Genomic DNA, 22042 nt, shown 5'->3' on the forward strand with positions numbered 1-22042 from the left:
ATCAGTCTTTACGACGTCATTTCGAATGCGCTCATTGCTGACTCTCACCTTTCGACTTCGCCTTCAAAGTTCGTATCAACGAATAGCACATTCCTCTGCTATCCCTCCTCACCAACCAAGCGTTGTCACGGTTCTCGCTCTGCGTGAGTCGCACCAAAGACAGCTGTCAAGCGGTATCCGGACATCATATCTATCTAATCCACTTCCCTCTTTCGCCACCTCCCACCGCCGCATCTGAACCCATCCAGATTATAGCTGCAGCGCGACCATCAGCTCCTCGACATGCACCTCTTCTCAAGCGCCATACTCTGCGCCAGGCAGTACCGAAAGCGACTGTGGTGGTGTACAAGAGATGATACAGAAGCTACGCGAAGGCTCGGCGGCGCATGCCATATAAACGCTCGAGTACATGGAGCAGGAGGATGGCACTGATTAGGCGGGGCTCCTGAAATACCGGATGGTACGCGCAGATGGGCCATACGAAATACGATATTGACTTTCACTCAAGTTTTACTGCACCTTGCGACGAGTCCACAACCCAAGCTAGGCATGTTCTGTACCTCTTCAGCGTTGGAGCACGACAGCACCAAGTATGTCCAGTACGTCTGCGCCGCCGAACTTGCAGCTACTCTGTACGGTGGCTACCTATGGTAGAAACAGCACTGTCTGTCTGCTAGAGACGTACCGGAGGCGTAAATTCGGACCATAAGCTGTGCGCCGGTTTTAAGGGAGAGACGCGCCTGTGGTGCGCTAACACGTTAGTAATTGCAATGGCCCGAGTCACCCATCTAACACATGTACTTCTGGGAGACCAGGTCTTTGCTTGCAGGTGGAAATGATCGACAATGAGCGTGTCCTTGCCCTTCCCAATTTTCATGTGCTCAGACTCTTCCTGCCGCAGTGCCCTCACGTTGCTAGCCACTTCGAGCATCACGTCGGAAGGCCGGAATGTCGGCGGTGACACTGCGTATGGCTGTTTTTACCGTCGATTGGCTGTACAGTACCCGAACGTTGTGAACATTCCGCTGCACCAGGTGCCCTTCAGTGAAAACAAATCTCTTGTAGGCTTGTACAGACACGGACCCTTGCCCGTCGTGTCGCCATGATGCGCTTGAGGCATACTGACGACGGCCACTCGCGTCTTCAAATTATTCAACTGCCGCCCCTACCCTTGCTTTGAATATTGGTACTCGAGATGTATCGATGCTGTCCGCCGAGACTTGTCTATGTCAGTGATGTTCCTGGGCATGTGCGGCTGGCTTATGGCATATGTTTTCACAATCACTCTACGGTTTGTCGCGCTTAGCGTTTGTTCGTAAGGTAGGCTGAAGGATAATATTGGCTCGATAAGTGCTTAGGGAGATTGTCGGCGAGCGGCGTGACAAGGTTAAGTGGGCCACGTTCACGCGCATAGCCTCCTACTCGGCATTGGTGCTCACACGTACTCGGCCTCAGATAACGACGACGACAACGCATCCTCAACGGTCACAGAATGAACTTGAACACCGACGGCACAGGATCGGAGGGTAATGAGGACGTTCATGCACTCCTCGATGGCGTAGTGCTTGCCCTCAACATTGTCAAGGACGCGACCGCAGCATTTCCGCCACTTCAGTCCGCAGTAGGAGGAGTGGCAGGCATTGTAGATGTCGTGAAGGTGAGTGAACTATGTGAAGCTGCCATGCGCTATGTTCTCATCCGTCTCGCTTCAGAAAATGCGGGCAAATACCGAGCAGATTAAGCTTCTCCATACCTATGCCAATCAACTCTCCGCCACTCTTCAGCATCCCGCCTTCAAGGATGGGAAGAATTGCCCAGACGACCTGCAGCGACGTATTGGTATCTTGGAGAGGTTGTAATCGCTTCGCCTTAATTCGTCAGACTACTTACTCCCGCGCAGGCAGCTGAAGGAGATAACGAAGGAAGTTCGCAAGCTGACCTCTCGATCCAAATTCTCTCGACTTCTCAGCTCAGATTCGCTAGCCGGAACGATAGACGAATATCTCAGACAGATATCTTGGGCTATCAATAACTTTGTTGTAAGTCTAAATCGCAATTTGAAGAGCAATATACTTATTCACTGTTGTTGTGTGTAGATCGGAGGAACGATGAATATCGAGCTTGCCGTTAGTGTGCGTGACTCTACACTATCTCTATATGTGCGACACTCACGGAGTGCATCACAGGAATTGGCTGTGACGGTGGAGAAGGGCTTCGACAAGATGACCGATGAGATTCGGGGACTGAGTACTCAGATCGCGGCAGGCCGATGAAAGCGTTCCTGCTTCGTGTTCAACAGCGTGGCCTGACGTTATCCAATAGCCGGTCCTACTCCTCGATACGTTGACGCCGCCCGCTTCGACTACCCTGGCCAACGCTCCGTCTGCGAAGGTGGAACACGATCAGAGACTCTGAACACCATCTACCAGTGGTTTCTTTCGAACCAGGCTGGACTACGGAATCCCGAGGTTGTTCTGCAGCCACCGAAAGCAGACGCGCTGATATTCAGGCTTAGTGGCGTGGCCGGCACAGGCAAGTCGACCATTGCGCAGAGTGTGGCCAAGTGGTGCTCGGAGCGCGGGTACCTCGGCGCGAGCTTCTTCTGTTCTAGGGACAGCCGAGAATGCAGTGATGTCCAGATGATATTCCCCACGATTGCCTACCAGCTTGGTCTGTTTGTCCCCGAGTTCCAGGAGAAGACTGCGGAGGTCTTGAGGCGGGAACCCTACATCGAGAAGACTCTTGTCTCCCATCAATTAAAGTGTCTAATCGTCGATTCTCTACGAGAGCTGCCGACATTCCCTCCCTGCGCGGTCGTTATTGATGCACTGGACGAATGCAAGGACGATCAAGCGACACCTCTCATTATTCGAGCACTGTCGGAGCATGTCTCTGGCCTAGCTCCCTTGAAGATTTTTCTTACAAGCCGCCCTATCCCAAATATTGACCACAGCTTCCGTTCAACCGGCTTGATTAACACGACGCAGCACGTCATCCTCCATGAGGTGCCACCAGACACCACTGAGCGCGATATCGAGATCTTTCTACGGCAGAAGATGGCCGGTATCCGAGAGAGATACGCCTTGGACAGATTATGGCCCATGGCAAAACAGGTGGCGCGACTAGTCAAGCTCTCGAATAGGCTATTCATATATGCCGCTACTGTCGTACGCTTTATCGAGGATCCAAATGCTAGTGACCCAAGTGGTCGTCTTCGATTACTGCTCGAGGGTCAAGGGATATCGTCGACAAGTGTGGTAACCCCTTTCTTCCAGCTCGACAAGCTGTACCTGCAGGTTCTGAAGAGTGCATATCCGAATGGTTCCCGAGAGCTCAAGCTGCGGTTGAAGATTATCCTTGGCGCACTCGTCCTCAATCGCGATCGTTTGTCGCTAAATGCCATTGACATGCTCATGCTCCTCGAGCGCGGAACGACGAGGACTACGCTGACTCACCTCCAGTCGGTCGTCGTGGTTCCCGATGATGATAATGCCGTCATCCGCCTCATTCACCCTTCGTTCCAAGACTTCCTCACTGACGGAAACCGATGCCGCGACCCCGGTCTGCTGGTCAGTCCGGCAATCCAGCATAGACTCATTGCCCAGCGGTGCCTCGAGACCATGATCGGCGGGCTGCGAATGGATATCTGCAACATTGGGCGGAGCGTGCCGAACTCAGAGGTGCCTAAGCTTCCGAAACTCGTAGCGGAGCACATTTCTCCATCTTTGCGTTACGCCAATCTTCACTGGATACACCATGTCTTATGCGGCAAAGTCGACAGCGAGCTGTTTAACTTGCTCGTTAAGTTCATCGAAAGCTACTTGCTGAACTGGCTGGAGGTTATGAGCCTCCTTGGAGAGCTAGGTAGCGTGGTTTCGGCATTACAGACACTACGCGAGAGGTTACTGGTATATAACATATCTCACTTTCACTCAATATATCACTAATGATATTACTTCATTCAGGAACTGCCCCTTCCGCACTCTAACATCATTGCCTTACTGTACGATTGCCAACGAGCTTTACAACAGTCCTTTCCCGGCCTCAGTATCTCATGTCTTCAAGTTTATTCCGGTCTCGTCCCTTTTTGTCCTACATCAAGCAAGCTCAGAGAGCATTACACTGGGCAAGGAATTGGGCTTCCAATGGTACTCAGTGGACTTTGGCAGAATTGGGACACAAGTACTCTCGCTATCGAGGGCCATTCAGACACTGTAATCGCTATGTGTTTCTCGCCTGATGGCCGGCGCATTGTCTCGGCATCTTGGGACAAGACAGTCAAGTTATGGGATGCTGTTACGGGCTCCCATCTACACACCCTAGAAGGACACGAGGATGCAATCCGATGCGTAGCGTTCTCCCCCAACGGCAAATATATTGCTTCAGGTTCTGATGACAAGACCATCATCATTTGGGATGCCATTACTGGTGGCCACCTCCACACCCTGAAGGGTCACACCGATAATGTCAACACTGTGGACTTTTCTCTGGATGGCGATATCACAGTTCTTGTCTCTGGCTCTACAGACCATTCGATACGGGTCTGGGACGTCGACAACGAGACCGGCTCGTTCAAGACCCTGTCTCCCGCACACAATTCCGTTGTTACCAGCATCAGGTTTTCCCGAACTGGAAGATTGCTGGTTTCGGCCAGCATAGACGGTGCATGCAGAGTCTGGAAATTTTCAAGCGCCTGGACGTGCATCGCACAAGTTAACCATCCCGAACGCATTTTCATACTGTCCATCGCCGTCTCACCCGACGAAACTATTTTTGCTTCGGGGCAGGGACACCCAGCAAAGGACATTGTCTTGCATTCTGCTGTCGACGGCCATTCCATACACACGCTGCAAGGCCATACATCAACGGTGTGGTCTCTCGACTTCTCTTCCGATGGCGCTACGCTTGCCTCCGGCTCAGCAGACCGTACCATCATCCTGTGGGATATGGCGAGTGGTTCTACCCTTCGCACTTTGGAAGGACACTCCAATGAAGTGTACGGCCTCAGATACTCCCCTGATGGCCAACGGATAGCCAGCTGTGGCCGTGACCAGAGCATCCGCGTCTGGGACCTGTCTCTGATGTCAACCGAGAAGGAGCACAAGCCCATCAGGAAGAAGTTGAAGGAAAGGTTAACCCGGGGTCATGAATCAGGGATGTACTATGCTGCCGCTGAGTCTCAGCATATTTCGATTGTACGCTCCGTGGCGTTCTCACCCGATGGACGCATCCTTGCCACCGGCTCGCAAAACAATACAATTCGTCTGTGGGATGCTGCGAGCGGCGCTCAGTTGCGAGTGCTCGAAGGTCATCAAGGCCTTGTCTCGCACCTGTCATTCTCTCCTGATGGAAAGATGCTGCTCTCGTCGGAGTACAAGTCCAAAGGGTCGGAGGTTGGCGTTATTCGTTTGTGGAGTGTGAAGAGCGGTCGTTGCGAACAGACGTTCACTGGGCACAAAGGCGGCGTACGGATGGCGAAATTCTTTCCGGACGGGAAACGAGTAATCTCGTGCTCATACGACCACAGCATTCGTGTTTGGGAGATCGGCCAGTCAAGAACGCGCGGTGCGGAATCGCTCATCGTCTATCATAACGAAAATCTCCATATACCCTTCGTTGCTGTGTCTCCTGATGCCGCCATGGTGGTATTTAGCTGCTGGAGCGATGAACCGGATGACCATACACTTGGGCTAGTCAGCCTGACGACGCCACAGATAGTCCGCTTGATGCCTTATCAGTGTGCGTACGGTCCGCCCACAACACTTGCATTTTCCAAGGACGGCAGCCGTCTCCTGGTCGCCTCCAGTGCTGGATCAAGCAGAGTCACGCTTTGGGATATCCGAGCGAGCAGTCGAGCCGGATCGGCCCCCGTCGACGACGAACCGGACCTGACGTTACTCCACTGCTATGATGGAGGCGATTGTGCAGAGAAGATTGCATTTTCGTCTACCGAGAGGTCCTTTGTCACGGACGCCACCATGTGCTTCATCTCGCCGCAGCACCGGCCTCGCTCGGCCTCGCAGGACGACGGCCCGGAACACGCAGAGTACGCATTCTGCTTAGCCGATAACTGGCTCTGGTGCGTATCTGCTACCGAGAGGCGGAGGCTATGTTGGGTGCCGTCTGCCTTCCGGCTTGTACGGTCGCATGCGATGGCACTGCGAGGATCTATGGCGGTGTACCGTAATACGGTAGCCTTTGGCACAGAGGGTGGTCGAACTGTCATACTAGATATGGCTCCTTGCCTGCCTTAGACTTGTTGAGGGATAAAGAACATACTTAGTCGGCTGAGGGCGTATAGTCATTTGTCTATGAACTGAACTTGTGTCTCGTGTTGAAGTACACATAGAATGAAGCGTACTAGTATCGAACCATGTATAGTTTACATCCCACTGCATGAGCAGCCGAGTAGAGTCTTCGACCGCGGGCAGCCTCTTCCTTGCGCCGGCTGAAAGTGATTGCACATACCGCTCTGCTTCCAATGGAGGAAGACGTCCGTGAAATCGAGACGTTCCGAATGCAGAAAGAAGTGTTGACGTCGACAACGCCACCTCGGAGGTGCTGCAGAGGCGTGAAGTGGACCACAGCTTTAAGGGCAAGCGATGGTCAAGATGGTCCTGGGGGATCGCGAGCCTCTAGGAGGCATGCAGAGGCACTGATGTCTGAACCTCGAGTCGTCTGAGGACCGTCGTGGACTAAATAAGTTAAGCAGGAGTTAACTTTTCATGAGGCCTGACGGGAGCAAAGCCGGACGTAGTGATGGCGGTTGCAAGCATGTGAAGAAATTCTAGATAAAGCTTGTTACACGCAACAGATCTCACTGCACAGCTACGGTCGCCTATAAATCAGCGGTGGCGGTGACAAGAGATACATGCAGATGGCAGGGCGTATATGACGGCCACTCAAACGTTTGAATGTCGAGGCCAGATAACCGCAAACGTCCGCAGTCACCGCAGAGCATCTCATATCTGAGTTAAGCTGTGTCAGATGCATATACAGTACCGGGTGTCACTCACCAATTAAAAGTATATATAACCTTCAGCTTCGGCCGGAAGCAGCTCCTGATGTAAGTATCGAGTTCTCGTGGACATGAGTCTACTGATGCAGCTGGCACAGTGTTCGGACGCCACGAAGCTGTCTAAACACCAAATGTTCCGTGGTATCAACTTATCGAGGTGACGAGCATCGAAGCCCAACCAGACGCGGAGTTTGTGGCGCTTTGGCGCAAGCTATCTCATCCCAAGCTTGAGCCCCACGCGACGACGAAAATGATAAGTACGCATACGAAGGTGTGCAGATCAACAGCATGATGGCACGAATCGCAGAAAGCTGCATGGATCGAGGCCAAAAGCCCTTTCAGAATTTGCGTACAGCGAAGGGCTACGCACGGAGGGCAGTACCCTAAAATGTGATAAAGGGTTGACGGTACGGCTAGAACCAATAATAATTGCACGGCTTTCAAGCCGAACAGGCCGTGGCACACGACACCAAGACTTCTAAAGCGGCGGAGTGCTGATAGAGTGGGCGCCGCTCCCGCCACCAAGCCGCTGCACGGATGTTCTGATGCTTGGCACCAGCCACAGCCAGTTCGGAAGCTCGGCCCACCAGCATAAAATGTGCACGGCAGGGACGCATTGTTAGGCGTGCCGGAAGTCGCACCGAGGGGAAAACAGGGTGATCAATAAACAGGGCGACGCGAAGGCGGCGACATGTGCCAGCCGTCGTATACCGGACTTAAAGGAGATGTTGATCGCAGAAAGAGCCCGGGACGTACATCCGTGGGTCGAGAGGGGCGGAAGGGCACCCCAAAGGCACCCGCGGGGGGTGTTCGTAGTGACCCTGCAAGAGATCTGTCGGCTTGTTATATGGATCCAGCAAGGCGAAGGCACCGCACCCGACATCCGAGAGCGACCTGGACGTATGGACCGAACATCCGTACTCGCTTGACCCTCCTTGTCCTGGGCAGGCAGAAAGTTGTTGCATCTGTCCATAGAGAGAGGCACCTGGGGTGTTAGAACGCCGGAGCGCACACACAAATACAGCATCGCGGGAGGCGATCTGCGCCGGTTTCCCACCGCGCTGATGTCGGAAAGGTTTGCTTTCTTCGAAGTTGGAGCGCATCTGCGGAAGCAGCCGAACGTCGCCCAGCGGCGCCGTGGAGCGGGCACGCGAAATGATTGCGCGCACTCCGGCACATTTTTACTGCGGCACGAGATACGTCCATCCAAAGGATACAGCGTGTGTGAAGAACGCGAGCAGCATAATACTTGCAGACTTTGAGGCAGGAGAAGGATAGACACGCTGCTTATGCCCGCGCCATCAGCGAGAAAACCTAATGGATAGGTAGCGAGAGTATCAGTCACAGGCTACAATGAGAAGATTGTAGACGCCGAAGGCTCGCACGCACGAGACTCTAGGTAATAGCACTACGCCCTCATTGCAAGCTCTGGAGGTACTCCCACATGGGTTACGGGGCTCTCATGGATTAAACGCGGGATTCTCGGGGTCCCGTCCATGCTACGTGGGCGTTAGTAAATCTGCACTGCTCGTCTGATGGATATAGGGCAGAGAGCAAAAACGGACGGGACAGGTCACATTTGTATTGCGTATGACCTCGGCATAGTGGAAAGACGCACCTCGAACGGTCTTCTTCTTCGAACATAGTAAGCGTGTAGTAAATTTGCGTGCCCGCAGTCCAACACTGTGCCGACATCCACAGCATTGATCGTCCACGTCTTGATCCCAATAGGAAAAAGCTGCTTTGCAACAGCAGGATGTGAGACACGTGAAAAGCGTGCAGCACAGGATGACGCACTAAGAAGCATTATTTTAATTAGGATCTGAGTTCATCATCTGCAACTTGCCTGAAGGGTATCGAGACGATGTTTTACCCACGAACTATCATTGCGCCTCTCGTAACTGTCGCAGTGAGTGCGGAGGCGGAAGGGGATCTGAAGTGCCCCAAGCGCAGGACAACGTAATGTGACTTCGACTGTTTAGGGGAGCTCAGCATTTCTGTGGAGCTATCAGTGAACCTCTCAGGTAGTTTAGGAGTGAAGTACGTACAACTTGAGTGCTGAGGACAATCGAACGCCCTTGCTTGTTGCTGTGCCACCGCAGCAGAATCATGCATTGCTTCCCTTCGTAAGACCGTCAGCTGCGCATCGGAACTTGCAAGCACTGCGCAGCGTCCGTACTTCAGATCTGTCTGCGAAGATGTGATAAAATCAGCCTGCGACCCGCAGCCACAGCATATCGCCGAACCCATGTCGGATGTGGCCTTCGACGGGGTGGTCGGGGCAGCCAGTCGCAATAGGGGCGCAACCCCCGTGTAGCCGTCGGGTATGAGAATGTAATGAGTACGATGACCTTCTGGATCTATGAGATGAAACGTAACGAAACTAGCGGCAAACTCGGATACAATGGGCAAGGCTTCCGGACTCACCATATCCGCGAGCACCATATCCGCGAGCCTCAGGGAGCGTTTAATCCTACCCTCAACGCCAGCATGGCAAGGCGAGGGTGAGCTTGCGGTGACCTGCACGGTAACATCAAGTGGCATTGAATACCGAACCACATTTCTGCGAAGCAGGAGTATCATTGTTTCGCATATGATGTTGAGATATCGTCAGAGAGCTTTGAGGGACGATTGGGTTATCGCGACGGGCCTCCATAAGACCGATGCGGTGGAAGTGTCAACACTATCGCTGTGAGAACCTGGACATCGACAGTATTCATTTGCAAGCGATAAGATGCACGTCGTCTGGAGCGCGCGCTTATGCCGCCCGACGTATGAGGGCCCATAACGTTCTGGGATATGATGCATTTAGCGAAGTTGAAATGCAGAGGTCATGAGATCCGCTTGTCTTACCTGGCCTATAATTTCGAGCGGTGATCGACGTGCAACTCGAGAGAATAGAAAACAATGAGTGGACTTTGTACCTCTGATAGAGGAAATGATGGGATTGGGCGTCGAATGTAGAGATGATACGCGAGTCCGCTGCCGTACATGACAAGAGCAGTCGGAGTGTCGTAACATGCGTGCTTCGCGTGAACGCTATTGTGTACATCGCGCCTGTTGCAATATAACCTTTTAGAAAAGATAGCTCTACGTCGAACAAAAGACAAGAAAACGGACTGAGGCAATAAAGAGGGTTAGAACCTATTCGCGAAGGATTGAGCGTTGAGTGGCATTTGGTTATCCCCTCACCTGGCGATGTCCGTGGGAACTCGTATATGATCCACGGTGATCTCCCGGCATTTCCATCCTGAAGAGAAGCGAAAATAGCAAGTCAAACGCGGTCAGCCGAACGCCACGATGCCTTCAGAGTCTAGAGGCCGCGCGAAGAACTACGCTCAGCCCTGAAATTAATGCAACAAGTGAGAATAATAAATCCGCGAATGTGACTACAACATCTAAACATGGAAAAATACTCTGCATAGTAAGGGTATTAAAGTACTCGTATGACACCCCAATGTTCATATCTGTAATAAGCGCCACGCAGCACGCGCCTTACACACCAGCGACAATCCTACAGCGCAGTCAGTAATGAGAATGTAGAAGTGGGACGAATAGAACGTACTCCTCGGCCTTATTGAGCGCCTGGACCATGGAGACGACTTCTTTGCGGCGCTGAACGACGAATTCTGATTCCTTGAGAAGATCATCGAGCACCTCGGGCTTGTACAGCTCCTGGAGGAGCTCGCGTTGGAGGTTGTCCTTAGAGAACTGCACGAGAGTGAGTGAGATCGCCTTCGGGACCATGTCAATCATCTCGCGCTTGACGATGTTGAAGTACGAGTGGATGAGTAGTTCTGCAGCGGATGTCAATATCTGGACCTAAACCGACAGGAATGGATCGACGCACTGATGACCTCAGTTTCCATGAGCTCTCGGTCGTTGAGGGCAGCCTGCGGGCGGATCTGCGGCGGAGGCTAAGCTGCGAGTCAGTCTCTGGTCCCGTCGAAATCGCTGATAGTGGCGCCTACTGAATCCATGACAGCAGCTCCCTTCTTCTTAGGCGCATTCTTCGCAGAAGAGAAGAACGATCCGAAGAAGCTGGGCTCATCGCGCTTCGGGTCAACATCAAGGTCCTTGTTATTGTTGACCGCAGCGGCCGCGACCTTGTTCTTGTCTTGCGGCTTGCTGGCATTCAGACGCTCCGTGACTATGGACAGGGCCTATACAAGGATGGTCAAAATTAATCGGACAGTGAGGGCTATGAAGGCACTAACCTTATGGCCGTTCAGGAAGTCCGGATGTGTTGTATTCACGTAGCAGGCTTGCATACTGCAGCTCAGTCAGATTGAGCCATGGGTGAGATGTATAGGCGCACTTACGCAACAAGATCAGACACGAGCTTTGTTGTAGGGTTCATTGCGTTCTTGAAAAAATTGACGACTACAGAGTTGAAGCGCTCCTTAAGGGCAGGGAATCGCCTGAATTGTTGCTACAATGGACTTAGACATACACATGACAAATACATGATATAAAGAATGCTCACGATCTTTGTCAAAATTTGGCCGAGAATCCGAATCAGCTCGTCATAGACAAGTTGACAGCACTTCAGACCGGGTTCCTCCAGCCGTTTGATCTGCTGCTTGATAATGACCTCGAAGGCGGTAGTGCCGACGAAGAGCGCTGGCGTTGAACCCTAGGAAAATATTAATTAAACTCGGAGTACATGTGTACGCATATACCCACCGAAGAGTTGTAGAGAATCGTTCTGATATCGCCATCCTTAACTTGATCAAATGGATCAATGGTCTTGACACCCTGATTGAACAACTCATGGAAGACGAAGCTGATACGAGCACCACCTGACAGCTCGTTGAGCGACAGGTCGTTCGTGCCGCCATCGATGTTTGCGCGGAACTCCGAGCAGAAGTCAGTGATGACAGAAAGGACGACACCCGATGAGCTCTGGTCGCCCATAGGTCCTCCAAGAGTCATAAGCTCGGCATTGTATTTTTGCAGCTGCGTGCTAATCCGTTGCTTGATGTCTGGTAATGTCGCACGAATGTGATGCATAAGAAGCTATCAGGTTGTCAGCCTTCACAGCACGCGACTGGGTTACATCCGCGTACCATGTTGAGCTTACGCGCCAGGAACGGCGTTCCGCAGTACTGCGCTTTGCCCTTGTATGCAACATGATTCTCGAAGAACTCGCGTTCATACTGGAGAGCGACCTGGATAGGCTTGTTGTGGTCGATGTCGCGCTGACCACGGTTCACGACTGGAACATAACCCAAGCGCAGCGGGATAACCCGGCCTGCGAGAATATCCACGACGTCTGTTCCTTGATCCCTGTACCGACATCAGTAAAAGGCATCAGGGTAATCGTCCTGGCACGCACATGAGATCGATCTTGGTAAGCACACCAATCGTCCTCTGTCCCTCCTGATCCACCTCTCGTGCAAGCTTCAAGCCATCAGAGTTCGCTAAGTCAGTGTTGGCGGGGGTCACCGCGAGGATAATACATGACGGCTTCGAGATGAACTTCATGAGCATGTCTCGGATCTGCTTCTCAATGTCTCGCGGCTGGTCGCCGACTGGCACTTTTGTGAGACCAGGTAAATCAACAAGCGTAAGAGTGAGGACATTGGGGGAGTAGATGCGCAGGTTGATGGGCAGTGGCGAGATGCCGGCATTGCGACCAGTCTTGGCCTCAGTGTCGCGAACAATTTCCTCGCGAACCTTATTGAAGTCGTAGAACTTCTGGCCAGGCAAGTGAAGGAATTCACCCCATTCGTTCTCGTTCGCGTGAGGATCGTTGCCGTTGAGCTCAGCTATGAAACAATGAGCGTCGAAGAGGAACGTAGGAGAGAGAGACTCACGTTTAGCTGTTCCATTTGGTGCAGCTGGCTGTGCTGGTCTGTTTATGAGTTGCAGAACCTAGGGTACGGATGTTACGGATGGCAGAAGCACCTTATGTGCGACATAACTCACTAATGGTCTACGCGTTACAATTCCAGTTCCTCGTGGCAAGAAATCGCGGCCGACAATGTTCTGAAATTAAGGAGTTATAGTTAGCAAACATTGGTGAGAGTATAAGATACACACCTCAAGCACAGAGCTCTTTCCACTACTCTGGCTACCCAGCACGCAGATTTGAGGCAAGTCTATTTGAGACGCCGATGACCCCACGGCGGTGAAGACATCCTGTAGCTTGTTAATGACCCCGACAATCTCTGAGCCGAGTGTGTTAGTCGCCATTATGCTGACCGAAGCGTAGGAAGATGAGAGTGAGGAAGAGTGGTGGAAGTGCTGAGACAAGTGCGTGTTGCTGTGCGCCTGCAATTGGGACGCGCGGCTGCTGGGCCGCAGCCTACAATGAGGATATGACGTGCATATTCACTCAAATGACATCGCATTCCACAGTATAAAAAGGTACACAAACTACTCCTTATATCCCGCCAAGTTTATGGTGGTACTGTAGGCGAGAGACACGATTTCTGTAAATTTACCCCGCGATTTATTTCCGTGTCTGGTAGGTTTCGGGGCGCTAGAGCGCCTATGACGATTTTGATGCGGATCATTACCAGATATTGACGTTGACGGATATTCCTTCTTAATGGTGGTAGAGAAAGTGAAAAAATCCTTTATGTATTATTGCATCGACGGCGGAGGGACAACAGACTACAGCTACAACTATGAGCGAAACTCCTGGGGTGGTGGCGGTGGCTTAACCATAGTTGAGGCGGAAGATATCGTTGTAACTGTCGGACGAGGCAAGACGAGGTAAGACGGGTGATGTACACAAAGACATAAGCAACGCTTACATGTAGTAGCTACTGCCATCCGGTATAAGCTGGAAAACTTGGCTGAACTGGAGGGGGTTCGAGCCTTCGTCGACCTGTAGTAATTGCATGTCAATATTTGGGTTCAGTAAGAACTGTCAGGTTGCGCACTATGAGCAATCCAGTGACGCTAACGATCAAGCTCGCAACGGAGGGGGAAGATGGCTGAGCATCGAGAGTGGTGACCTTGTGCTGGACCGTCTGGAATGGCAGAGTCTAACAAGGCATAGATTAGCTCCCGAAGGGTTGGGAGGGATGTCTAACTTACAACCAGCTTCTCAGCGATGGCGGCATCTCCAAGAATCGGGGTGCCCTCCCAGGTAAGCATAGATTGTGGCCGCTGCAGTGATGCATTAGCAGGTATTAGGAGGTCGGCATCCCAATAGATGGTCCATGATCAGAACTAGGATCTTGACGCACGTAGAGGCTCCGCAAACCCGCACGATCCGAATCGAAGGTAGAATAATAAAAGCTGGTAAACTGCTTTGCAACCGCGTTGATGTCTGCCATGGTTGAGCGAGGTGGGGGGTAGAGGAAAAGGGTCACTGCAAAAAAGAGATTGACAAGTTCCGTTAACCGGTGGCGTTACAGTAACAAAAGGTAAGTAGCATTTTATAACATCCTTTCACCTTTCCCGTGACCGCGTTGTATTGAGATAACCGCTTCGCTGCTTATCGACCGCCATCACGGTTCACAGAAACCTTGTGTCTGGAACAAGCCCCAATCACTCCCGTTTAGTGTGGATGGGAACTGCACAGCTGCTATTCTATCGGCATGGCTACATTTAATCAAATGATGCCTGCGACCCCAGCAGAAGGCCAGATCCAACGCCCAAGCATGCGCCGCAAGTCCTCCGCCCAGAACCTCCTTACATCCCTGAAGCCCGGTTCTTTAGGACAAGCCTCGCAGGGAATCGCAATCTCAACCATCTCTGGTTTACCGTTCGGTGCCGCGCTTCCAACGCCAACAACGGGAACAGGTTCCATGGTGCGAGACTGGGACGTTCAGTCATCATTGACGGATTCAACCCATGCGTCGAGCTTGCTAAATGGTGGCGCCGTTGCGCAAGGAACGTCAGTCGAAATGCTGCGGGAGCTGGTCAAGAAGAGGATCATCACGCTGACGTACTTGCGGAATGTACATGAAGGGTGCGTGTGCACAACACTCCCCGTTGTTATCCGCTGAACGCGTCGTATAGGCGAAGTCACTGGTTTCATACAATCATGATCACCCGTGGGGAGCTCGGTAAGGTATTCTCGAATACAGCCATGAAAAATCGGTATGTCGGCTGCTACCCACTTGCCCTTCGCGACAGACAGAACCATATCGCAGGACCTATCGCTTTGCGTGTCTTGGCATGTCGCTGGCCAACTACTTTGACGTTAAGGAGCCTCAGGATTTTCTACGCGGCCTGTTAAACGCACTAATGGAGTTTGATCAATCAAAAGAGGATGGGGAGCGGCCGAAGATGGTGCGTGTTGGTCCCTGTCAATTATCTCGTAGCTGAAGCGTCGCCAAAGCGTTCACTTTTCAGGTCGGGAAGACCAAAGCGACAGCTAGGAGCGACAGATTACGCGATATCCTACACGGATTCATTAGAAACCTCCTTCTTGGTCATGCCTCATGTGGTGTGTCTCACTATCGAGTCTCTCGTATGCCGTGGAGTTGAAGCCACGTACAGCCTTTCCCCTTAGATTATCATCAAACCCTACTCTCCCTTCTGGACATCCTTTCCGAAGTGTACAACAAAATCTCTAAGATTCTCGGCCCGTCGCCGTTCCCAAGCTCTGGACAGCACATGACAGGGCCGTTGGGATTACTTTCGCCACATCCTGGTGTCTCCTACTTATTCTCGGGCACTGATGCGCTGCCCACGGACGATGGCGAGAACAGTCTTTGGGGAATTGCGCACGGGGGATCTGCTGCAGTGTATGCTGGGCAATTAGGAAGTCCACCGCCCAGCTGGACATCGGCGCTCGGAGACGCGGTTAAGCAGATAGACAACCGACTAAAGGTGCGCCACACGCTCACTCCCGGGAGTTACTTTCTGATATCCTCCCAAGAAACTCATCGCGGTTTTACTAAAAGAGCTCGATGACTTTGCGCGGACAGGCATTAAGGATGAGCTTGCGTCGCTCGATCCTCTACTTCGCAATGTCGAGGTCCTCGAAGAACGCGGCGAGATTTTCGACCTCGACCAGTGACATCCGCGACTTGCTAATATTATACATATATCTATCTAATCGGGGATATGTACGATAGGGATGTACTACGTTATATGGATACTTGGACTCGGACGAGACGTCTAAACCCTTTTTGTATGATCTGTGTGCGACCCTGGGTCGCTGAGTGCGAAGACAGTCCCCGCGCTTGACTTTGCCTCTGATCACAATCAATGAGTCACCTCCATATGTCGCCAGCAAGAACTTGACATACCTTCCCATGTTCTGACGGACCACAGGAGCACATGACGGCCATGGGGCCTGTACCAAGTCATCCTGCACAAAAGAGGAGTGGGCGCGAAGGCATACCACGGAACATTTCTGCATCTTTCGCCGTCACTCGGGTTCACTCCGCTACCATGACCATCGCTCAAAGTGCAGACAACAAGGCAGTTGCGGTGTACTGTGCGTCGTCGCTGGGGCATAGAAAAGCGTTCCAGAATGCAGCAGTCAGTGCGTGGCAGTGTTCGTTCGGAGCTTGGTCAATGCATGCTGACAATCGCCGTGCGGCTGCCCATGAACAGGCGTGGGCCATGCATTGGGCAAAGCGGGTAGGCCGCTTGTCTATGGCGGAGGTAGAAAGGGGATCATGGGTGTGGTATCGGGTGCAGTGCTGGATGCAGGCAGTACCGTCGTTGGTGTGCTGCCTGCGGCTATGATCGCCTCGGGAGGAGAGAAGGAAGCCGTGAGTGGAGCCGCAGAGGCCAAGGCCGCGAAAGAGGCACTTTGTGACCTCGAGAAACGTCGGAATGTACGTCGTTCATGCTGGATGCCCAGCCGATCGCTGACTTTTGCCTTCAGGAGGAAATTGTGGGTCCTGTTCGTATGTCCTGCTGCGTGCGGATGCTGATAAACATGGCAAGGTTGTAGTAGACTCGATGCATGAGCGGAAGCTCGAAATGGCGAGGCGATCGTGCGGATTCATTTGCCTGCCTGGCGGATACGGAACCCTCGAGGAGGTGCGCAGTATCTCCCGTCCGCTTCGAATGTAGATCTGACGGATTTGTACACAGCTGCTAGAAGTCACAACGTGGTCGCAGATTGGGATTCACAACAAACGTGAGAGCTTGACCTTCCACGCCGTAGAGAAGCACGCTGACACAGCGGGTATAGCTGCCGTCGTCGTGAATGTCCTAGGTTACTACGACCCTCTTCGCCAGCTTATCCGGAACGGCGTCCGGGAGGGCTTCATACAAGAGCGCAACGAGAAGCTTATCCTCTTTGTCGATGGCCCGGAAAAACATACCGACCATGAAGACTACGATTGGGGCAAAGCCGCACTAGAAGCACTGGACAGCTGGCAGGCAGAACACAAGGAAATATACTACGATTGGACAAAGCGCAAAGATGGAGACGATACGCGCCTCGGCTCCGAGCTAGAGGCAGCGTAACTTAGTGTAAGTGGGTGGCATATCTATCATGCGCCTAGTAGACCCTACACAAATAGACCTGACTCCCAATTCGTCTCCGTCATATCGAAGCAAGAGCCACCGCCGCGCGCTCATAAGCGATGGGAGCACAGATTCAAGACGTGTTGCATGCACGAAGTCCGATGTCGGACGTATGCACGCTTGCGCTGTCTAAGACAGCGGCCTTTCTAGTGGTGTGCATATTTACTTTTTCTCGCGCAGCGCTTGTCCGCTAGTGTGCCTGCACGCTGCCAAGATGTTTCCCCCTTGCTGCGGCTCAATCAGCCGCCTGGACCTGCGCGACGACGGTGGCTCCGCGTACAGCAGCATGTGGGTGCCAGTTTCGCACGCCGCAGCGCAGCGCGCGCGCGCGCGTCCCTCTTCTCGCCTTCCACCGCGCGGGGCTCCTTATTTTCCGGCGTCGGAGGCTGCCATATTACCTATCTTTCGCGTGGACGCGAAGCCCAAGGGGCAAGCAGGGACCCAGGGAGAGACTGGCACAGCACAACACACCGCCCGAGCTAATCTCGAGGATCGCCCGCACGACCGTTGGCGGAGGGGCCGCGCTCTAGGCTCAACCGCTCGCTCGCTTTCGGTGCCAGCCAGTCGGTGTCCTCAGACGCGATGTCTCTGATGCCAGGAGAGCAGTGCGACGCACAAACGCGCGTAATGCTCCTGTGTGCGTCACGGTGTGCGGCGGAAAATCTCCTCAGGCCAGGATATACTCCTACGGAGGCTGGGGTCCCTGCGCGACCGTTGCCGCTGGATCTTGAGAATAGGCGAGGATCCTACGAAAACGTTCGTGGCTGCTTCTGCAACAGGTGGGCTGAATTGTCTAGGATGAGCATATCTTGCTTGAACTAGCGGTTGTACATTGTCGTCAAACGGCGCCTGTGATCGCCAGCCAGACATGAGATCTTGAGACTTTGAGACTTTCAATTTTAAAGCTTGAATCGCGAGTCAAAATTCTTCAAAAACCACCGAACTGTTGTGCTTATTCATGTCGCGAAACAAGCTTTTTCACTTTTCTCACGGTCGACGATCACACACGCATGCACGAGTGGTGTAAAAGCATTTCATCCATTGCTAGCATTAGAGACGTAACAACGACAACGACAGCAAAGAATGAAAAATGAATACACAGTGTGCTGCAACAAGCCCAGAAAAGAGTGTCGACGATAAGCATAAATCACGAATAAATTGCAAGCAACCAGCGGACACGATAATGGGGATGGAACAGATGAGTTGCGACTTGGGAAAGAGAGGAAAGAGACATGATGTATGCGATGGGGGAAAAATACAATGCGGTTCGACCCGAGCAACCTGCAGCGAGCACCCATATGAAAAAAAAAAGTCCTCGACGGATGCCTGCCAAGGCCGACGGGAGTATGGTATAGGAGATTATAGACAGGTCTGAGCGGAGGCAGTTCGTGTAGGGCGTACAGCCGCACGTTGCAAACAGCGCAGCGGCAAAAAGACGACGTGGGATACGGCAGAGCGGGTTCTAATGACTGAGGCGGTGAAATGGGTGGGCGAAAGCGATGCGGCGATATACAGCAAGGTGGAGGAAGCCGGGAATTATGAGTGGCACGCGGTGTGGCGGCGCTTCTAGATGCCAGTTGGACGGATAGGCTGGGAGCGAGATGTAGCACAAAAAAGGCACGATTAAACGGATATGCGGGCATGGCGCTGGCACGTGCGGCGGGGATGCGGAAGACAGGCCCTGAACACCGAACGGTGGTGGACGTCGGGTACCTGGGCGGGCCACACAGCATCAAGAAGCCCTTGTCGATGTCGGGGATACGGCGGCGGACAGAGCGGATCAGAGGGCGTTGAAGGGTCGTAGAACCACCCACGACGGTGCCGGTCGCATACTTTTGGTTTCAGAATTCGGCAAAGATAGGCGGTGCGGACGGGCCAAGCGACAAACAATACAGTGCTCGCCTGCAGGTCGCCGTAGTGGTTCCTTAAGTCGCTCCATGTCCATCCTGCGGGTGTGCCGCAGTCTTCTCCTTGTGTCTGCTGATCTTCTCGACGCCCGCTCCGAGACATGTCCGCCTAGTGGCCTCCTATAAAGCGCATATAGTCAGTGAAATCTGCGAAAAGCGGGCAGATCCAGTTTACTTACATCGTCCTCAGACTCCTCTTCGTCCTCCTCACCATAGGAGTCCTTCGGGCTGTCCTCCACATCTGCGTCCTCGTCGTCCGAGCCGAAGCTGCTCACGCCCGAGGCGCTGCTCTCGCTCTCACGGCGCACACGAGCGTTACCCGCACGCTCAGGGAGCTCCATCTCTCCAGCCACTTGCTGCGCATCGATAAGGGCACCCGCGGGAACTGGAGGCGACACCGCGCGTGCGGTATCCTCGCTATCTCTCCTCTCGGGCGTCGCCTTGATGATGTGGCTTCCCGATGATGGCACGCGCTCCATAGACCGCGAGTGATGATGCACTGGCCGATGGTGGGCAGGGAGGGCGATAGCAGTGGTGACATGTTGCGCCTCCTTCGCTGCAACCTCCTCCGGGTTGCCCTCCTTGGCTTCCGACTTCTCGGCCGCTGGCTCGGGGGCCTCGCTGGGTGTTTGCTGGGCGTCGTGGTTCTCCTTTTCAGCTGCCTCCTTCGCCGCCTTTGCTTCTGCCTCCTTCCGAGCTTGCTCGCGCTGCTCCTTACGCTTCTTGAGCCATGCCATGCTGCTGCCGTCGTAGTCATCGTCGACGGCCTCCCGGCGGTCCTTGCCCCAGCCGGTTTGAGTTGCGCCGACGCCAAGTGCAGAGTTGCCCTGGACGCGCGCCCACTTGTTGTCCGCACCGACGGAAGCGGCAGTCTTGACACTGCCCATGCCTCCGTAGCCCCACTCGACGAACTCGTTGTCGTCAGTGCTATTGACACAAGTCAGCAAACGAATACATCACAAAAGGGGGGTGCACGACGTACCGAGCATTGGCGAACAGGTTCGTCTTCGCCAAGTTCGACCTCTTCGCACCGTAGACACGGCCGTTGAGCATCCTCAGCTGCCTCCCGGGGCCGTACATCTGGTTGGTGCTGCCGCGCCGCGGGCGCGTTGCGTCCTCGCTCTCCTTGACCTCCTTGCTCTGCACCCTCCGCAGGTCGCTCGGCCCACTCTGAGTGCGCCAGAGCCCGCCGTCGCTGGACGAGCTGTTGCCGTGGCTGAAGCCGAGGAACGTCTTGCGCTTTTTCGCGCCGTCGCTCGTGCTGCGTGAGAGTGGCACACCGAATCCGCACTCGCTATCGGAGGCGCTGCTGCTCCGCTCCTTGGAGTGGCTGCGCGCAGGCGTGCTGGCCCCGGCGGGCGTCGCGGCGCCCGAGGACAGGCCGTCGTCGGAGTCGCGCGTCGAGCTCCTGAAGAGTTGGTTGACGCCAAGCGTAAGGACATCCTCTGTCGAGATGGTGCTGCGTCCTAGGGGCCCGAGAAGGGGTTTCAGGAGCTTCTTGGTGAAACTCTTCTTCTCTCGTGAGAGCTCTGGACGACGGCCGAGAGGGGACTCTGGGCAGCTCTGAGGGAGGCGCTCGACCGATGATGAGAGGGCGATGTTGGGGGAGACAGGAGTGGTGATATCCCAGTCCGAGGAATCGTCCTTGTCGGAGCCGCTGGTGCTCGAGGAAGCGGTATTGATGGGTGCGACGGTGGGCTTCGAACTCGAAGCGAGCTGGAGATTCGCGTTGCTCGTAGTGGGAGTGGAGTCCGATGGTGTGTGATGATCACTAAACAACAGTGACGAAGGCGCACCGGAATTGGACCTTGGAGTGTCGATAGCATCACGGGAGACGGGGAAGTTGCTCAGATTCTCGACGCTGTCGTCGAGGAAAACATCGGGGAGCTGGAGCTCGTCTCTCCGGGGCTCAGGAAGTGGTGCAAAGCGGATCCTGCGAGTCTGAGGCGCAGATGAGGGCTTCTTTGCAGAATTGTTTCTCGATACAGAAGAGCCCGGATTCTGCGACGATCCTCCTCGAGGGATCGCACTGTATGGGTCCCTCACAGCAGCGTAGGTGAGGAAGTAGTTGTCCTGTTCAGCCAGATTGTGCGGTGAGGAGGACGAGGCGGAAGATGAGAGCGAAGAAAGAGATGAGACAAGGTTTGGTGTGCCGGGCAGAGAGGTAGTGTGCGAGTAGGGCGAAGTCGATGGTGAGGGGTTGAGCAGAATGCCGTGGCGGGGGAAAGATGGAAGCTGAAGGGTGGTTGCCATATTGGGTGACGGTCGTCGGTGTCTGATCACTGTCGAGTGTGGTGACGAGAGTGTTTGAAGGGCGACGACAGGAGCGGGGGTGACGGAGGAAAATGAAGGGAGATGGGGAAGTTAAAAGCGAAAGAGTGGCAGGAAGGGTGGTAAGTATTAACAGTCCAAGAAGAGAAGCGGGATGCAGGGTCGGCGGGTGGAAGCGAGCACTTGGCAGATGGCACTCCCCGGGGTCCCGCTTGCTGGTGCTCCTCAGGTAACACGTGCCACTTTGAGGCCTTCCCAGCGTCTCCGCCTAGACTCCTGCGGGTGCGCCCACCTGACCCTTTCTCGCTTTGGGGCCAACTCGCGAAAGTCCCTCGCCTTCGTGCTCGTCTAGACGAGTATAAAATCCGACTATCAGCTGCTTTATTGGTGT

The 22042-nt window shown here is 53.7% G+C and overlaps 6 protein-coding genes across 6 annotated transcripts; 3 read left to right on the forward strand and 3 right to left on the reverse strand.

Moving 5' to 3' along the window:
- Nucleotides 1-2501: 2501 nt before the first annotated feature.
- On the forward strand, nt 2502-5543 carry PHACADRAFT_53122 (uncharacterized protein; the record flags this gene model as incomplete). The annotated part of the gene is made up of 3 exons (XM_007395211.1): nt 2502-3908; nt 3966-5074; nt 5132-5543. Coding segments are annotated over 3 exons (2928 nt in total), but the record flags the coding sequence as incomplete, so codon positions are not given.
- Nucleotides 5544-10385: 4842 nt separating this feature from the next.
- PHACADRAFT_257004 (uncharacterized protein) lies at nt 10386-13261 on the reverse strand. The gene is made up of 13 exons (XM_007396241.1): nt 13064-13261; nt 12950-13009; nt 12838-12895; nt 12357-12789; nt 12088-12307; nt 11705-12037; nt 11505-11654; nt 11341-11450; nt 11236-11290; nt 10990-11181; nt 10869-10935; nt 10584-10815; nt 10386-10532 (listed from the first exon to the last, which is right to left on the reverse strand). The coding sequence occupies exons 1-13, from the start codon at nt 13214-13216 to the stop codon at nt 10514-10516; spliced, it is 2082 nt and encodes a 693-aa protein (XP_007396303.1). The 5' UTR covers nt 13217-13261; the 3' UTR covers nt 10386-10513.
- Nucleotides 13262-13586: 325 nt separating this feature from the next.
- PHACADRAFT_257005 (uncharacterized protein) lies at nt 13587-14372 on the reverse strand. Its single transcript, XM_007396242.1, has 5 exons — nt 14221-14372; nt 14069-14140; nt 13912-14016; nt 13783-13856; nt 13587-13719 (listed from the first exon to the last, which is right to left on the reverse strand). Exons 1-5 carry the CDS (start codon nt 14308-14310, stop codon nt 13686-13688), a joined length of 375 nt encoding a protein of 124 aa, XP_007396304.1. The 5' UTR covers nt 14311-14372; the 3' UTR covers nt 13587-13685.
- Nucleotides 14373-14626: 254 nt separating this feature from the next.
- On the forward strand, nt 14627-16113 carry PHACADRAFT_257006 (uncharacterized protein). Its single transcript, XM_007396243.1, has 6 exons — nt 14627-14948; nt 14999-15079; nt 15133-15271; nt 15321-15428; nt 15482-15814; nt 15864-16113. The coding sequence occupies exons 1-6, from the start codon at nt 14638-14640 to the stop codon at nt 16002-16004; spliced, it is 1113 nt and encodes a 370-aa protein (XP_007396305.1). The 5' UTR covers nt 14627-14637; the 3' UTR covers nt 16005-16113.
- A 165-nt stretch (nt 16114-16278) lies between these two features.
- PHACADRAFT_257009 (uncharacterized protein) lies at nt 16279-17480 on the forward strand. Its single transcript, XM_007396244.1, has 6 exons — nt 16279-16475; nt 16547-16773; nt 16824-16832; nt 16886-16981; nt 17036-17081; nt 17136-17480. Exons 1-6 carry the CDS (start codon nt 16382-16384, stop codon nt 17411-17413), a joined length of 750 nt encoding a protein of 249 aa, XP_007396306.1. The 5' UTR covers nt 16279-16381; the 3' UTR covers nt 17414-17480.
- A 2068-nt stretch (nt 17481-19548) lies between these two features.
- PHACADRAFT_257011 (uncharacterized protein) lies at nt 19549-21811 on the reverse strand. Its single transcript, XM_007396245.1, has one exon. It carries the CDS (start codon nt 21631-21633, stop codon nt 20308-20310), a length of 1326 nt encoding a protein of 441 aa, XP_007396307.1. The 5' UTR covers nt 21634-21811; the 3' UTR covers nt 19549-20307.
- Between the last annotated feature and the right edge of the window lie 231 nt (nt 21812-22042).

This window comes from Phanerochaete carnosa (genome assembly GCF_000300595.1).
Source record: "Phanerochaete carnosa HHB-10118-sp unplaced genomic scaffold PHACAscaffold_5, whole genome shotgun sequence".
NCBI lineage: Eukaryota > Fungi > Basidiomycota > Agaricomycetes > Polyporales > Phanerochaetaceae > Phanerochaete > Phanerochaete carnosa.

What these genes read in the sequence shown, in the direction of transcription:
- PHACADRAFT_257004 (XM_007396241.1), bottom strand. Translation starts at nt 13,216, where the DNA reads ATGGCGACTAACACACTCGGCTCAGAGATTGTCGGGGTCATTAACAAG. An exon ending in GCCAAATTTTGACAAAGATC is followed by an intron (nt 11,451 to 11,504) that starts GTGAGCATTCTT and finishes AGTCCATTGTAG; the next exon opens with CAACAATTCAGGCGATTCCC. An exon ending in GAGCTGCTGTCATGGATTCA is followed by an intron (nt 10,936 to 10,989) that starts GTAGGCGCCACT and finishes CTCGCAGCTTAG; the next exon opens with CCTCCGCCGCAGATCCGCCC.
- PHACADRAFT_257005 (XM_007396242.1), bottom strand. Translation starts at nt 14,310, where the DNA reads ATGGCAGACATCAACGCGGTTGCAAAGCAGTTTACCAGCTTTTATTAT. An exon ending in CGGGTTTGCGGAGCCTCTAC is followed by an intron (nt 14,141 to 14,220) that starts GTGCGTCAAGAT and finishes GCATCACTGCAG; the next exon opens with CGGCCACAATCTATGCTTAC. An exon ending in CCATCGCTGAGAAGCTGGTT is followed by an intron (nt 14,017 to 14,068) that starts GTAAGTTAGACA and finishes ATGCCTTGTTAG; the next exon opens with ACTCTGCCATTCCAGACGGT.
- PHACADRAFT_257006 (XM_007396243.1), top strand. Translation starts at nt 14,638, where the DNA reads ATGCGCCGCAAGTCCTCCGCCCAGAACCTCCTTACATCCCTGAAGCCC. An exon ending in AATACAGCCATGAAAAATCG is followed by an intron (nt 15,080 to 15,132) that starts GTATGTCGGCTG and finishes ACCATATCGCAG; the next exon opens with GACCTATCGCTTTGCGTGTC. An exon ending in AGATAGACAACCGACTAAAG is followed by an intron (nt 15,815 to 15,863) that starts GTGCGCCACACG and finishes TATCCTCCCAAG; the next exon opens with AAACTCATCGCGGTTTTACT.
- PHACADRAFT_257009 (XM_007396244.1), top strand. Translation starts at nt 16,382, where the DNA reads ATGACCATCGCTCAAAGTGCAGACAACAAGGCAGTTGCGGTGTACTGT. An exon ending in GATACGGAACCCTCGAGGAG is followed by an intron (nt 16,982 to 17,035) that starts GTGCGCAGTATC and finishes ATTTGTACACAG; the next exon opens with CTGCTAGAAGTCACAACGTG. An exon ending in GATTGGGATTCACAACAAAC is followed by an intron (nt 17,082 to 17,135) that starts GTGAGAGCTTGA and finishes CAGCGGGTATAG; the next exon opens with CTGCCGTCGTCGTGAATGTC.
- PHACADRAFT_257011 (XM_007396245.1), bottom strand. Translation starts at nt 21,633, where the DNA reads ATGGCAACCACCCTTCAGCTTCCATCTTTCCCCCGCCACGGCATTCTG.